The sequence below is a fragment of the Sebastes fasciatus genome, chromosome 1 (genome assembly GCF_043250625.1).
Source record: "Sebastes fasciatus isolate fSebFas1 chromosome 1, fSebFas1.pri, whole genome shotgun sequence".
NCBI lineage: Eukaryota > Metazoa > Chordata > Actinopteri > Perciformes > Sebastidae > Sebastes > Sebastes fasciatus.
Window position 1 is genome coordinate 37,008,352 of NC_133795.1, and position 15,210 is coordinate 37,023,561.

At 39.2% G+C, this 15,210-nt stretch overlaps 1 protein-coding gene and 1 long non-coding RNA gene across 2 annotated transcripts; one reads left to right on the plus strand and one right to left on the minus strand.

Annotated features, from left to right (window-relative positions):
• Window positions 1–532: 532 nt before the first annotated feature.
• On the minus strand, window positions 533–2,232 carry LOC141774510 (tripartite motif-containing protein 16-like). Its single transcript, XM_074647247.1, has one exon. The coding sequence runs from the start codon at window positions 2,219–2,221 to the stop codon at window positions 545–547; it is 1,677 nt and encodes a 558-aa protein (XP_074503348.1). The 5' UTR covers window positions 2,222–2,232; the 3' UTR covers window positions 533–544.
• Window positions 2,233–12,484: 10,252 nt separating this feature from the next.
• On the plus strand, window positions 12,485–14,781 carry LOC141774528 (uncharacterized). Its single transcript, XR_012595368.1, has 3 exons — window positions 12,485–12,633; window positions 13,790–13,906; window positions 14,762–14,781. It is a non-coding gene; the product is annotated as an uncharacterized LOC141774528 (long non-coding RNA).
• The last annotated feature ends 429 nt before the right edge of the window (window positions 14,782–15,210 follow it).

A 15,210-nucleotide genomic window follows, 5' to 3' on the forward strand; every position in this document is an offset into this window, starting at 1 on the left:
GGACAGACCCGACAAAGCATGAATTCAGTCTATTTACAAATCAACATCATAATGTCGTTATTTCGGCATCATTTTGATCCGTTTATTGATATTAAATCACAGCACAGTGTGTTTATTTTGGGTTCATACCGCAGTAGCGACGTGTGGCTTGCTAATGTGCTTCCTGCTTGGTGTGAATGCACGGTGGTAACACAATACGAAGCACAACGTAACGTAACTTAAACTACTATAAACAATAGCACATGCACAACAACAGCACGATGTAATGATTCAATGAACCGCTGACACAATCCCCAGAAAACATAAACACTGAACTGTTCTCCAGCTTTTCATTTAGAAAGAGCAACAACCAATGAGGAACCTGCAACAGTCGCTGATGAATCCTGTAACTTCATCACTCAGTCAGTCAGTCAGTGACACACTTTAGTGTTTGTAGGGCTGGTCCTCTGCGGTCCAGACACAAATCAGCTCTGCAGCAACAATGATGGACACCAGAGAAGTTTAAGAGTTAAAACACTGAATTTAACCCTTAAATGACTTCTGTCTATTTCAGTTTACACAACTCAGCAGTGACATCAGAACCATAAAGCCTAAGTCCAGCATAGAGAGGCTCAGTGAATGTGGTCTGGACTCTGTGGAGGAGAGTCATGGTTTCAGAGACGCTGTAGAAGGACAGAATACCTGCACTGTGATCCAGGTACACTCCTACTCTGGAGGACGGAGGACCTGAGACGGGGGTTTGGATACTGTTGTACCAAAATATATAACTGTTTTGGTAACAATCTAACGCCCAAGATTTATCATTGTATCCAAAGTAACATTCATTCCCCTCCCCTGCTCTCCTGATACTCTTGTATGCGACTGCTACACGAACTCCTGTCCCTCTCCTCTCCACCTCCCAGTAACAACGTCCAGTCAGACTCTCTCTACTCAGGACCTGACCCCAATATGTAGTGAATCTGTCTGAGTGACTAGAATAAGACTGTTGTTGACTCATATATGTTGCTTTTCTGTTCCCCTCAGATAATAACAGCCGTGTGTTTGCTGTGTTTGGATCCAGGGTGATTTCTCGTGAATATTTTAAGAACCCAGCTCTGGTCTTGGGCTCTGGTTGTGACAGTAAAACATCCACTTCAGTCACTGTCTGTGAGACGTTTGTCCATTTCTCTCTCAGAACGTCCTGTAGTTTATCTCTGACTTCTGACACAGCCGCCGTCACGTCCTCAAAGTAGCTCAGAGGACGGATATTGATGCTGGATGAGTGTGTAGATTCAGTGAGCGGGGACAGTGAGGGGTAGTTAAGAAGAAACTGGTAGTGATCCTCTGTGTGTGACAGCAGCTTCATCTCAGCGTCTCTCCTCTTCAGCTCAGTGATCTCCTGCTCCAGCTTCTCCTGAAGCTCTTTGACTCGACTCACTTCACTTTTCTGCTGGGATCTGACCTGCTGCTTCACATCACAGCTTCTTTTCTCCATGAGACGGATCAGCTCGGTGAAGATCTTCTCACTGTCCTCCACTGCTTTATCAGCGGAGCGATTGACAGCCTCCACCTCCTGTTGGAGCAGCTTCACATCTTTCTCTCTGTCCTGGATCCTCTGCTGGATGTTCAGTCGACTCACCTCCAGCTCTCTCTGCCTCTCGGTCCTTTCCGCTGCAGCTGAGACGGTGTCGTGGCCTTTATGTTCATCCACAGAGCAGAGATAACAGATACACTGCTGATCAGTACGACAGAACATCTTCATCACCTCGTCGTGACGAGAGCAGATGTTCTCCTGGAGCTTCTTGGAGGGCTCCACCAGCTTGTGTTTCTTTAACGGAGCTGAGTCATAATGACGCTGGAGGTGTTTCTCACAGTAAGAGGCCAGACACGCCAGACAGGACTTGAAGGCTTTCAGTTTCCTCCCAGTGCAGACATCACAGGCCACATCTTCAGGTCCAGCATAGCAGTGATCAGCAGGAGCAGCTTGGAGTCCAGTCTTCTTCAGTTCCTCCACTAAATCTGCTAACATGGTGTTTTTCAGCAGGACAGGCCTCGGTGTGAAGGTCTGCCTACACTGAGGGCAGCTGTAGATCTTCTTCTCATCCTCTCCATCCCAGAAGCTTTTAATACAGTTCATGCAGTAGCTGTGTCCACAGGTAGTAGCCACCGGATCCTTCAGTAGATCCAGACAGATCGAACAAGAGAATGACTCTCTCTCCAGCTGAACTCCTTTCTGCGCCATTTCACCTCTCAGTAGCAACGACTGTCTGAGTTTCACTTCCTGAGAACCGACACTAGTTTGAGCTGTGATGTAATCATCATGTGTTATGTTGGTTACACCCACCTTCAAACTGTCGATCTGAAGGGGAGGGAACAAGGAAATAAGAGGACCGGGTGTAGCAGTCTGTGTTTGAGAGCAGGAAGAGGAGGGAGGAGTTATCAAGCTATGAATCATTCCAGGACGAGGAGCAGCACGACTGACTACGTCCCAAATCACATACTTTTCCTTTTTACTTCTAGTACACTGCAGCTGCCCTTACAAAGTACGTACTGTTGCATGCAGTATGAATACAATATATCTGCTGTGCAGAGGATTGTGGGTCAGAACAGCCAGAAAAGCATGCTGGCTTTCATACTGTAAAATGTGACCAGATGTAGTAAGTCATCCTGGTATTTTTGGCACACTGCATTTGACATCCTATGTATTGGGACATAAGAAATCTTTTTTTTCTGTGATACTAAGTAGTATGGTAGAATGGGTTTTGGAACGCACAGTATGTTTCGTCATTTACAAACGGAGCCTCGGTTCAAACCTGCTCCATGTTTGAAAACATTTCAGTTTTCAGCTGTAAAATATTTCTTGGCTCCTCAGGCTTTGGTGATGGCTCCACATTTCTCATAAACTCTCCCTCACCCGGGACAGGAACCCGGTGTGGGCAACGGACCGCTGTACGGGCAGCCGTTTACAGACAGGCTAGTGACACATTACACACACTCCTGAGGCTGCAGAGATTGTTTTTAAGAAATCTCATAAGCCATTGTTTTACTGCTTCATTTTTCGTTTTACATAAGAAAGTAGAGATAAGTAACCTAAGCAACTAGTGTAGTAATAATAATAATAATTTATACAACACTTGTCAAACTTAAGTACAAAGTTCTTTCCAGATTAAAAGATTTACAGAAAAGAAATGAAAAATAAATCTAAATCTCATGTAACAGCGGGGCAGCTAAGCTGAAATATTCATAACAATTGTGCATTTTGCGATAAAAGCAACAAATTAGGCACAGATGTAGGGTTATATGTCACGAAAATATATAGATATCGGGGCGCTGCCAATTCGGCCCCTGACGGACGCGGCAGCCACTTTCCAAAATGGCCGCAAAATAGGTTTTCCAAAACGTTGCAGAAAACTGATTTTACGACTCTTGATGATTTCCAAGGTGCGTTCAAGCTGATGAGATCAGATGTCAGAAGATCACAGAAATAATTTTTTTACCTCCTCATTTTTTAAGTGTACTTTTTAAAAGCTTTTAACCTGAGAAAAACATGAAAACCAAATAAAAGGAGCATGGTCACTTCAGGGTCAAACTTCACCCCCATGCCTTCATGGTAGAATGACGACCAATAAAGCAGTAAAACTGACAGAGATAACGCTGGATACATTTCTTGGTCGCCAGTAACCTCTAATCACAGTTAAAGTGATGCTGAACTTTGGTAGAACTTTGGGTTGTATTGCTAGCAGTAAAACTGACAGAGATGACATGAGAGCTTTTTAGTTGGAGTAAGCACTTCAGGTTCATATGACGATGTTTTATTTTTGCAATGGCCTTCTAATCTGAGCAAAGGAGCTGATATTTGTCCGGTCTCTAACCTGTGACCAAGCTGACTTGGTTGAACTTATAAGGAAACTTAGATCAGTCTCCTGTTGAAATACAGGGTTAAAGAGACACACAAGCTTCTCCACCACGGCAAGGTGCCAACTCCAGTAGGATTCATTTTTTTGTTTTATTTTTTGATATGCAATAGCACTTTAAAAACATGTATATACTATTGTATAACAGCAAACGCTGGCCGGGTTACGGCATGATACAAGAACTGAGGAAGCGGGTTGCTGGAGGCAAAGTTTGACCAAAAGAAATCCAATTAAATATTCCATTGCCATACTCCAGCACATTGTTTACACTTTGGGATCCACAAATTTGAATGTTTTAGACATGATTATAGATAGATTGGAGTTTACTACTTATTTGACCGTTAACCTCACTCCAGAATATAGTGATGCTCAATCACCTGCTTTGATAATTTGTCTATCTTTGCTGAAATGGCTAGTTGGTGGTGGGTATTGGAGTACATTTTCATCTGCTACAATGTCAATTTACAGCCATTGGGGGGAACCGAAGTTGGAATTTTTCAAATTCTACACATAGTGGCTTTAAGTTGCACTTGCAAACAAGTGAATCTTATTTGAAAGGAGGAAGCACTGAGGGAGGAGATGCACTATTCTTAGTTGTCTTCATCTCGCCGACAGTAGCTTTAAAACTACAATTCATAATTCACTTGATTGTATTATTTTTTGCAACAAACAACCATAAGATAAGATAAGATATTCCTTTATTAGTCCCACAGTGGGGAAATTTTCAGGTAGGGTGTGATATACATATATGTGTGTGTGTATATACATATACTGTATACATATATATATATATATACATACATACATATATATATGCACATACAGTATACAGTATGTATATATATATATATATATATATATATAGAGTATTATATTAGGGCTGTCAAAGTTAACGATAATAAAGCGTTCTTGTGATTGTTTAACGCTTTAACGCATTAACACAACTGATCTTTCAGAGGTTGTAGAGGACTCAGTTTTAAAGCTAGAGTGGAGCTAGTAAGGAATCCATTGGTACGAACCATGTCATACTAGCTTGTCACAAAGGAGGTTAAATAACACTCTAAATTACACTTTTTGTGCGCTTTGAGATTTTGGCAAGGAAAAACTGCCATGGGCATTTTAAAAGGGATCCCTTGACCTGAAAATGGGTTTTATGGGTACCCACGAGTCTCCCCTTGACAGACATGCCCACTTTATGATAATCACATGCAGTTTTGGGCAAGTCATAGTCAAGTCAGCACACTGACAGCTGTTGTTGCCTGTTGGGCTGCAGTTTGCCGTGTTATGATTTGAGCATAATAAAGCATAATGCGAATTATTTTTTTAACACCACTAATTTCTTTAACGCATTAACTCAATCGATCTTTTGGAGGTTGTAACAGGCTCAGTTTTAAAGCTAGAATGAAAATAGGAAACACAGGCATGGCCATTTTCAAAGGGGGTCCATTGACCTCTGACCTATATAGAAATGCAAATGAAAAAGGGTTCTTTGGGTACCCACGAGTCTCCCCTTTACAGACTTTATGATAATCACATGCAGTTTGGGGGGCAAGTCATAGTCAAGTCAGCACACTGATACATTGACAGCTGTTGTTGCCTGTTGGGCTGCAGTTTGCCATGTTATGTTTTGAGCATATTTGTTATGCTAAATGCAGTACCTGTGAGGGTTTCTGGACAATATTTGTCATCGTTTTGTGTTGTTAATTGATTTCCAGTAATACATATATACATACATTTGCATAAAGCAAGTATATTTGTCCACTCCCATGTTGATAAGAGTATTAAATTCTTGACAAATCTCTCTTTGAGTTACATTTTGAACAGATACAAAATATGCAATTAATTTGCATGATTGTCCATGAATAATGGAAATAAAATATTGGCTGAGAGGTTAAAATATTTTAATCGATTGACAGCCCAAATTTATATATATATATATATATATATATATATATATATATATATATATAATAGACTGTAATTTACTTTACCTGCAGCAAAGGGAACATAATGACAAAACATAAAATAACCAAAAATTTTTTTTTTTTGGTGCAAGCAAAATATTTCATGGTGTGTAACTACTACTACTAACATACAATTGAAATAAAAAAAAGGCAGTTCATAAGTCTAACAGCTTTGATGCAGTCAGTATTCAGTCAGCTCGAGGTTTTACATTCTGAAACTCTCATTCTCCTTACATCTTGCTCACCTTCACAAATACTTTATATCTATTCTAAGCAGGTTCAAGTATGTTTAAAATGCAAATCCTTTTCTAAAACCTACATCCAAAAGAAACTAATGTGTGTAAGTACTATGATTTAGAATACTTTTTAATTTTAAGCATCTAAGAGATTGGTGATTTGAAACGTTTAGAAAATGTTAGATTTTTCTTCTTTTTTTTTTTAGACTTTGAACAGTCACATCCATCTAAAAGACAGGGGTTGAGAGTGACTGTAATTTCTCATAATTCTGCAGCTGTTTGGTCAAAACATCATAAACATCATGTAATTTTGATATTTTTTCACATGTTCATTTAAACTGGACCACCTCAGTCCCTTATAAACTGACAAATGGATCATGACATTTTTTTATTATTTAATATTATGGTTTCACCAAACCAGTTACCATTTACATGTCCTATGGTTTATTCTTTCATTAAAATATTACTATGAAAGAAAGTGATATTACTATTATTATTATAAGTGACTATATTATACTGGGAATGCATGTGTAATTTATGCAATTACACAGCATTTCTGACTACATTTTGGGACACCTTTTATTTCTATTATTATTTTGCATTCTATATGTCCTTAAAGTGCATAATAAATTACATGTTTGCAATGTTTTTGATTTCATAGTTTATGACTTACTATTGCTTGTTTTGACAGTTTGTTTGCAGGCCACTTCCCATTCATGTACACTAATTTAATTTTTTACTATAGAACAGTGTAGAAAGGGGTTCCTAAAAGATCAAAAATGTTTTTTAAAGGGAGGCCATTTAAAAACAGAGGTTCACATTATGAAATGCGTTCCCTGTGTAAACTGCTTATAAGCCATCTTTACATTCTCTGTAGTTAAATTGTTGTTTATTGAGTGCTAAATAAGCAGTAAAAACTTTTATCATTGGCTTACAACTTTGTTTGTTTTTTACCTTGTCCACTTCATTCCGAGGGCTGGCAAAAAAATTTTTGTTGTATCCGCTTTCAACATGCCTGGTTACCTGTAGAAGCAATGGCTAATAGTTGCACTGGAAAAATCCTGTAATGTCCGTTTGGTTATTTATCCATGGAAAATTGCTAAATACGCAACCAAACATGGACCCAGGGATGCAAACATCCTGGGTCAAGATTTTATTTTTATATTTTTTAAATGGTTTAAGAAGTACATGTTTGAAATGTTCTGACCTTCCAATGAAACACTGAGCTCATACAAATGGGCTCTGACATCAGACACAACCCAACCCAAGTTTGCATTACTATACGAGCATACAAACATGTGGTCTAGTAATCCTGCAAAAAGTACAAGGGTGTCTGTGATTCACACAGGCAGAAGACCAAACCTTTATATGCAGGTATGAGGTAACTCCCTAATAAAAAAAAACTCTTCAGATCACACAACTCATGGATGCCGTAACTTAGATCCAAAAGAATGAATTCGCTGATAGCATTTTTTTTTTTTACTCAACAGGTTACAATCTCAATACAAACTCGAGAATACAACACTCAAGTAAAACAGGATATATGATTACAAAAAGAAAACTTTGGATATATGAATACCAAAAAATAAAATATACAAACTACAAAACTCAAGAAAAACTTTGGATATATGATTTCCAAAAAGAAAACATTTGGTAACAAGGTAAAAAACTTTGGATATATGATTACTAAAAAAAATAAAATATACAAACTACAAAACTCAAGAAAAACTTTGGATATATGATTACCAAAAAGAAAACATTTGGTAACAAGGTAAAAAACTTTGGATATATGATTACTAAAAAAATAAAATATACAAACTACAAAACTCAAGTAAAACAGGATATATGATTACCAAAAAGAAAACTTTGGATATATGATTACCAAAAAATAAAACTCAAGAAAAACTTTGGATATATGATTACCAAAAAGAAAACATTTGGTAACAAGGTAAAATAAACTTTGGATATATGATTACCAAAAAGAAAACATTGGATATATGATTACTAAAAAAATATATATATATACAAACTACAAAACTGAAGTAAAACAGGATATATGATTACCAAAAAGAAAACTTTGGATATATGATTACCAAAAAGAAAACATTTGGTAACAAGGTAAAAAACTTTGGATATATGATTACTAAAAAAAAGAAAACATTTGGTAACAAGGTAAAAAACTTTGGATATATGATTACTAAAAAAAAGAAAACATTTGGTAACAAGGTAAAAAACTTTGGATATATGATTACCAAAAAGAAAACATTTGGTAACAAGGTAAAAAAAACTTTGGATATATGATTACCAAAAAGAAAACATTTGGTAACAAGGTAAAAAAACTTTGGATATATGATTACCAAAAAGAAAACATTTGGTAACAAGGTAAAAAACTTTGGATATATGATTACTAAAAAAAATAAAATATACAAACTACAAAACTCAAGTAAAACAGGATATATGATTACCAAAAATAAAACTTTGGATATATGATTACCAAAAAATAAAACTCAAGAAAAACTTTGGATATATGATTACCAAAAAGAAAACATTTGGTAACAAGGTAAAATAAACTTTGGATATATGATTACCAAAAAGAAAACATTGGATATATGATTACTAAAAAAATATATATATATACAAACTACAAAACTGAAGTAAAACAGGATATATGATTACCAAAAAGAAAACTTTGGATATATGATTACCAAAAAGAAAACATTTGGTAACAAGGTAAAAAACTTTGGATATATGATTACTAAAAAAAAGAAAACATTTGGTAACAAGGTAAAAAACTTTGGATATATGATTACTAAAAAAAAGAAAACATTTGGTAACAAGGTAAAAAAACTTTGGATATATGATTACCAAAAAGAAAACATTTGGTAACAAGGTAAAAAAAACTTTGGATATATGATTACCAAAAAGAAAACATTTGGTAACAAGGTACGGTCAGATCATTTCAACTTATCAATAGACGTTGCAGCTGTCGTCGGGGCCTGCAGCTGTTTCAGTTTCTCAGTATCCTCTCCGGTCAGATTCTCACACGCCTCAGAGAGAGCTTCCCATCTACACTTGGCCGTTTTCAACTCATGCAGGAGAGTCTCTGCCACCATCCGGACTCTGAGATCATCCATGTTGACGTTGCGGCTCATCAGCAGACGTTGAATGGAGGGAATGAAGCGAGGGGTGTTGAGTCGTTTCATCAAATGTTCATAGTGATCCTGGAGAAAGTCTTCCTCCAACACCTCCAAGCAGCCATGATTTCTCTGGCTAGGATGATTGACCTGACATCCATAGCATTCATCGACGCGGTACTTGCGGATAGTCAGGTTGAGCAGATGATAAACAGCAGATTTGATGCAGTCCACGATACATCCATCCATCCAACCGTCAACCACGTCCACATTATTCTCCTTATTCTCATCATCATCCTCCTCCTCCGAACAAGGAGGTGTCTCGGGTAACGATTGCTCGTCCTCCAGGTCCTTATCCGCTAACAGGGACAACGATTGCTCGTCCTCCGCTACCTTGGACAACGGTTGCTCGTCCTCCAAGGCCTGGCTCTGTACTTCGGGCACCGTCTGCTCGTCCTCCGAGACATCGTCCATACTTTGCTGACAAACTTCTGTTAAATCCATGGAGCCGAGGTAGATGAAGTCGGAAGAAGAAGAAGAGAAGAGCTTACGAGGACAGAGGGTGGCTTTGGTCGTAGGTAGGTCATATCCAAAAAGTGCAACGGGAATGACGGCTTTCTTTATAATTCCAGAAGGGGGGTGTGGTTTAGAAGTGGGAGGTTCAAAGAGGCGTGGTTAAGGAGGCGTGGGAATTGTGGTAATTTAACGTAAAAGGCGTGGTTTAGAAGTGGGAGGTACAAGGAGGCGTGGGAATTGTGGTTTAGAAGTGGGAGGTACAAGGAGGGGTAATTGTTTTTCCCCCCGAAACTCAAAATTTTAGAGTTTTTCTTACCACCATCGCCTCTCTCCAGTTGCGACAACTCTGGAAAAGGGTAGAAATCCTCTCCCTTATCTCCAACATCCTACGGAGCCATTCCTTCGCTGGTATCACTAGAACGTTGCGGAATAACCCACAGTCAGGATTAAATCTCTCCATCACAAAGATGCTGAAAGATTTCTCCTGTTCCGGGGATGCCTGTGAACGCAGACTGGCTTGAGTCATCCATTTGCCTGAGCCTGTGCTTTTGGATGGCCATATTGTTCCCAAAATGATTTTCATCTTAGCCAACTCCAGGTCCTCAGACCGAATACCCAATCTCTGACGTTTCTCCTGAAGAGGAGGACGAATAGGACTATGCACTCTCTTTCCGTTTTCCTTTTTCTCCTTATTCTCCTTATTCTCATCCTCCTCGTCCTCCTCCTCCTCCAAACAACAACAACCTGAATCTGACGTAGTCACATCAACATCCTCGCTCTCTTCTTCAGATGAGGCCTCTTTGTTTTCTTCTTCCACAGGGCTCTTAGTCATAGCAACAGCCATCCTTATCATCAGTTTCATCACAGCCCAATCCTCGATGCTCAACACCGTCACGATGGTTGAAGGACCCAGAATTTCCCCCTCATCCAGCTGGTACATCCACAGCTCACCCAACTCATACTTGAACACATAACCCCAGGATCCAGACATCCAGGGATATAGAGACCATTCTTCATGCAGAGATCCTGAAGGAGGAGGCATCTGAGTACGGCACACATACATCATACATCTCTTTGGAGCTCCTGGTACCTCAGTAACATCTTGATAAACTGTTACAGGCGTCTGAGTGAGCAATGATGAGGACCAGCCATCAGAAGGTTTTCTGTTAGAGGAAGACGAAGCCTCTTCTTCTTCTTCTTCTTCTTCTTCTTTCAAAGGCTTACAGTTCTCCATTTCAATCGTAATCAACGCTTGAGGATCCATGGTGAGTACAAGGTAGAAGGAAAGAATGAAAAAATCCACTTTATTTTATTCTTTCTCAAAAAGAGTTCACACTCCTCTCATTTTTCACCTCGCCCCCGTAGGATTTAAAAAAAATTCCCATGGAGGAGGGGGAAGAAATACGCCTACTATGACGTAGCGTGGGAAAAAAGGGGGGTGGGCGTGGTTTCCGGTATGACGTGGCAGCCTGTCATTGGACACCAATTCGTTCCGGACATGCCTGACATTCCAACCTGTCAAGATGAGTTTGACATGAAGTGGGCCCCTATTCTCTCTGACGGAGACCAACACCTCCAACACACAGCTAATACTCGGTCAGTTTCACATCCTGATCATTCATTCACTCATTGATTCATTCAGTCACTCATTCATCTCCAACACACAGATAATACTGGGTCAGTCATAGATTTCTGCTTAAAGTTTAAAACCACTCCCACCGGAGGGGAAAAACAATCAGTGCCACAATATGCAACCAAGGGCTGAAACACTATAATAAATGCCTTTAGCTAGCTAAACACATTAGATTTAAGCATGTCAAAGAATTATTTTAGCACCGTACGTCTAGCAGGGGTGCAGTTGATGACTAAAATGATGGTGGATGATGATGAAGTTAGCTGTTAGCTAATGTTAGCTATGTTAGCTAAGCTACTGTAGTTAGCTAAGGCCTTTGCAAATATAATATATACTGAATATTTCTGATTTATCCAAATTCCACTATAACACAAGCGATGTTATATGGCCTAGTACATTTTATATAATGAAATCTGAAACCTGCGTTTGCTTTAGAGTTGAAAGCAATGTCGGTCACATCAACTGACCACTAGACTGACTAGACTGGCCGCTATAAGCCACAAAGGAAGCTCGAAGCTGTACTAACAGATGTAAACTGTATTACCGTGTTTTATACACAAACTCACTGCAGGATAATCCTCCGTCCGTGGTGCCTCCCTTCGTGTGCGCCAGCAAGCTGAACAGTTTTTTGACTGCAGTGGAAATGTTGTTTTTGAAAGGCTAAACGCCAACAAATAAGAATTGAAGCAGAATATTTTGTTTAATAAAAACATGTTGTGAGTTTTGGAAATGATAACATCTATCTTTTTTCAATTAAGTTTGACTTTTTTGACTTTACAACACTCGTTCTATAGCCCTAGAACGAATGCAAACTGTATTATACACACAGACTCATTGCAGGATAATGGTGCACATTTGAAACCATACCACGGTAACAATAAAAATAGTCGGCTCTGTCGTTGGTGCGCGACCATATTCCTCTGTTTAACACATTCTACCCATAATTCAGAAACCGTTTATGTTTTTTAATTCTTCTTTTTCATTTTTAAAGTTTAAGGTTATTGGCGAGTGAAAGATGCAAGTGCTACAGCCACCACTAGACTTCAGCAATTGTGCTCTGTGTCTATCTGTGAAACATGTAGCAGTGCATTGTGGGTTTGTTATTCTGTCAGACTCTACTGTTTTCATTCTGTCAGACTCTACTGTGTTACACTCTCCGCGTTCACACAGCCTGAATGAATTCTGTTTTGTGTAGCGGCCATGTTGAACCTGGTTCAGGACTCGGCTCTGTTAGAGGCTGCAGGACAAACTCAGCAGGTGAGTCCACTCACATCTATTGACATCTACTGAAACTCGACTGACACACAATATGTCAGATCAGATGAACATCATTACATAACAGAAATCAGATTTTGAATGTTAATGAGTATAGGAACACTTTTCAGGTTGACAGTTAACCGTTTTATTCAGCCTCTTTTGAGGGAACATAAACAAAAAGAACCGTCTATATGTCATATTGTAAATTCTGATTTGTTGTTTTAATATTACACATTTTCTTAATGATCTTTACTGCACAGTGTCTTGTTGTCTTTCACTCAGTCTTGTAATGTTTGTGGTGTTCATGGAATCCCTGGACTTCAGATAATATTCATGAGGTCTTATTATTAACATATTTATGTAGATGAATATAAAAATTTTTTTAAAAAAAAACATCCACAGAGCTTTTAGAAAAGTGCTGAAGAAAAGTATGGCTTTTCATGAAAAAATAAATATTGTGATTGTGAATGAATCATTTAAAAAATGTTGGCTGGTCCAAAATTCATGTTTTGTTTATCTCCGTGGAAGATATCTGACGTTCGGTTCTCATTTCTAACAAGGCTTGTGAGCCGATAGTATAACAACGTTGGTATCACGTGGTACCTCTGGGTCATCAGTTAGTGTGGAAAAAACGGATAAATGACTGAGATTGAGGGTCAGTGCCTGACAACGACTTGTTTTGAAGTGAATGCAATGGAACGGGAGAGGGAGAATACGACATCTAGTGGCTGAATGTTATGAATGTTATCAATAGCACCTTTAAACTACTAAATTTGATTTAAATCCAACAATCAGCCTGCAGGTGGCGCCAACAGGACTTTACACTGTTACTCTGGGTTTTTATACCCCCGCGACAATGTGGTTGGGGGTAAAAATATATATAATATAATATATAATTATAATATAATTTAATATATACCGCTCACCGTGTTTGTCCTTCCGTCCATCTGTCCATCCTTCCGTCCATTTGTGTGTCACACTTTCGTTTCCGGAGCAAAACTCGGAAACTATTTCACTTAGGAACCTCACATTTGGTGTGATGGTTGACAGTGTGGTCTAGTTGTGCCTTTTGGGGGTTAGAAGTCCAGGGTGCCCAACATTACCTGGGGTCACTCTGTTCTCCTTGATCGTTGATTGATTGTTTTCTGTCTCCCAGAATTCCCTGCTGTGCTGGGCAACAGTGGAGGGGGCGTGTTTAATGGAGAGAGGTTTGTCCTGATGTACGCCAATGCTCTGACAGAGATCACCTTCATCGTCCCCTCATCATCATACAGTGAGTGATCTAATAATAGTCACTAAACTCTTCTGTATTGACCATATGAGGAGAGGTGGTGCCATAGAAATAGAATAAGAGCAGGACGGACATTCCCAATGTAGTAGGGTGGTTAGAACGGCTGCCATTTTTATGTGTACCGTCGCCATTGCGACGTTGTAGCGGGCTCATTTCCGTATAGACCAAAGTGACTAATGGCCAGTTGTGGACTCACTGAGGTGTGGTTTTGCAATAACGATTCAAACGAGCAGTGGAGTAGTAAGTCATGTTAGAAAGCATAGAGAGCCAGAGTAAATAATTACAATTTAACAACTTAATGCTTCAGCCACAAACTGTTGTCTCAGTGGAGGAAAGCACATTTCTATCGCCATGTGAGTGACAACTTATTCGCCTCATTTTCTGTTACCAGTATGGCATTAAAGTATGGCGGAATTAGCAAGCTAGCTAACTAGCCTGCTGTCTGCCAGTTAGATAGCTAGCAGTTGCTAAAAGGCAACAGTGAGCTGGTGGCCAGCAGCAGCGCTGAGTCCAACGGTCCCTCCGCCTCACTTCCCGCCGCTTCGGAGAAGGACAAGCTACCAACGAGCTGCGACCACACTTTACGGCCCCAATGACGTATGTTCTTTTGTCACCATAAAAGCTAACAACCATTGCCATTTTCTTTTGTACCTATAAGGACACGTAGTACCATAGAATGAGAGGTGTGACCATATAAGGAGAGGTGTGACCATATAAGGAAAAGTGGTACCATATAAGTAGAGGTGATACCATTTAGGAAAGGTGGTACCATATAAGGAGAAAATCAGAGTTATTTCCTTTTATTTTATTAAATTCTTCTTTTTGTTTGGTGTAAAGTGGCTGATTTGTCGAAGAGTCCAGACAAGGCGGAGCCTCCGACTGAGCTGCCATCCAACTTGAGTCTTTCTGAGCCAAGCCAAGACTCCGCCCCTCAACCCACAGTATGGACCTTCAAAATAAAAGTTTTTTCATGTCGTTATGACTTATCTTTATTTCTGTCAGTCTCTGACCTTTCTGTTTGTCCAGAGTTCTCCAGTTGAAGACATCAAGTCTTTTCGTTTTGTGTTGTCGTCCGTCGGCTCTGAATCCAAACTCCTGATAGTCTGGGTCGAACGCTTCGAGGATATCGGTAACTAACTTTATATTAACATTATAATAAGTAGTTATATTAGTAATTATAATAATTTAGTATTGTTCTAACTAGTACCAGTATAAATGAGTGCACCAAGCCAGATGAGATCAGTTGTTTGGTCAGAATAAACCAGTCCAAAATAGATTGGGGAGTG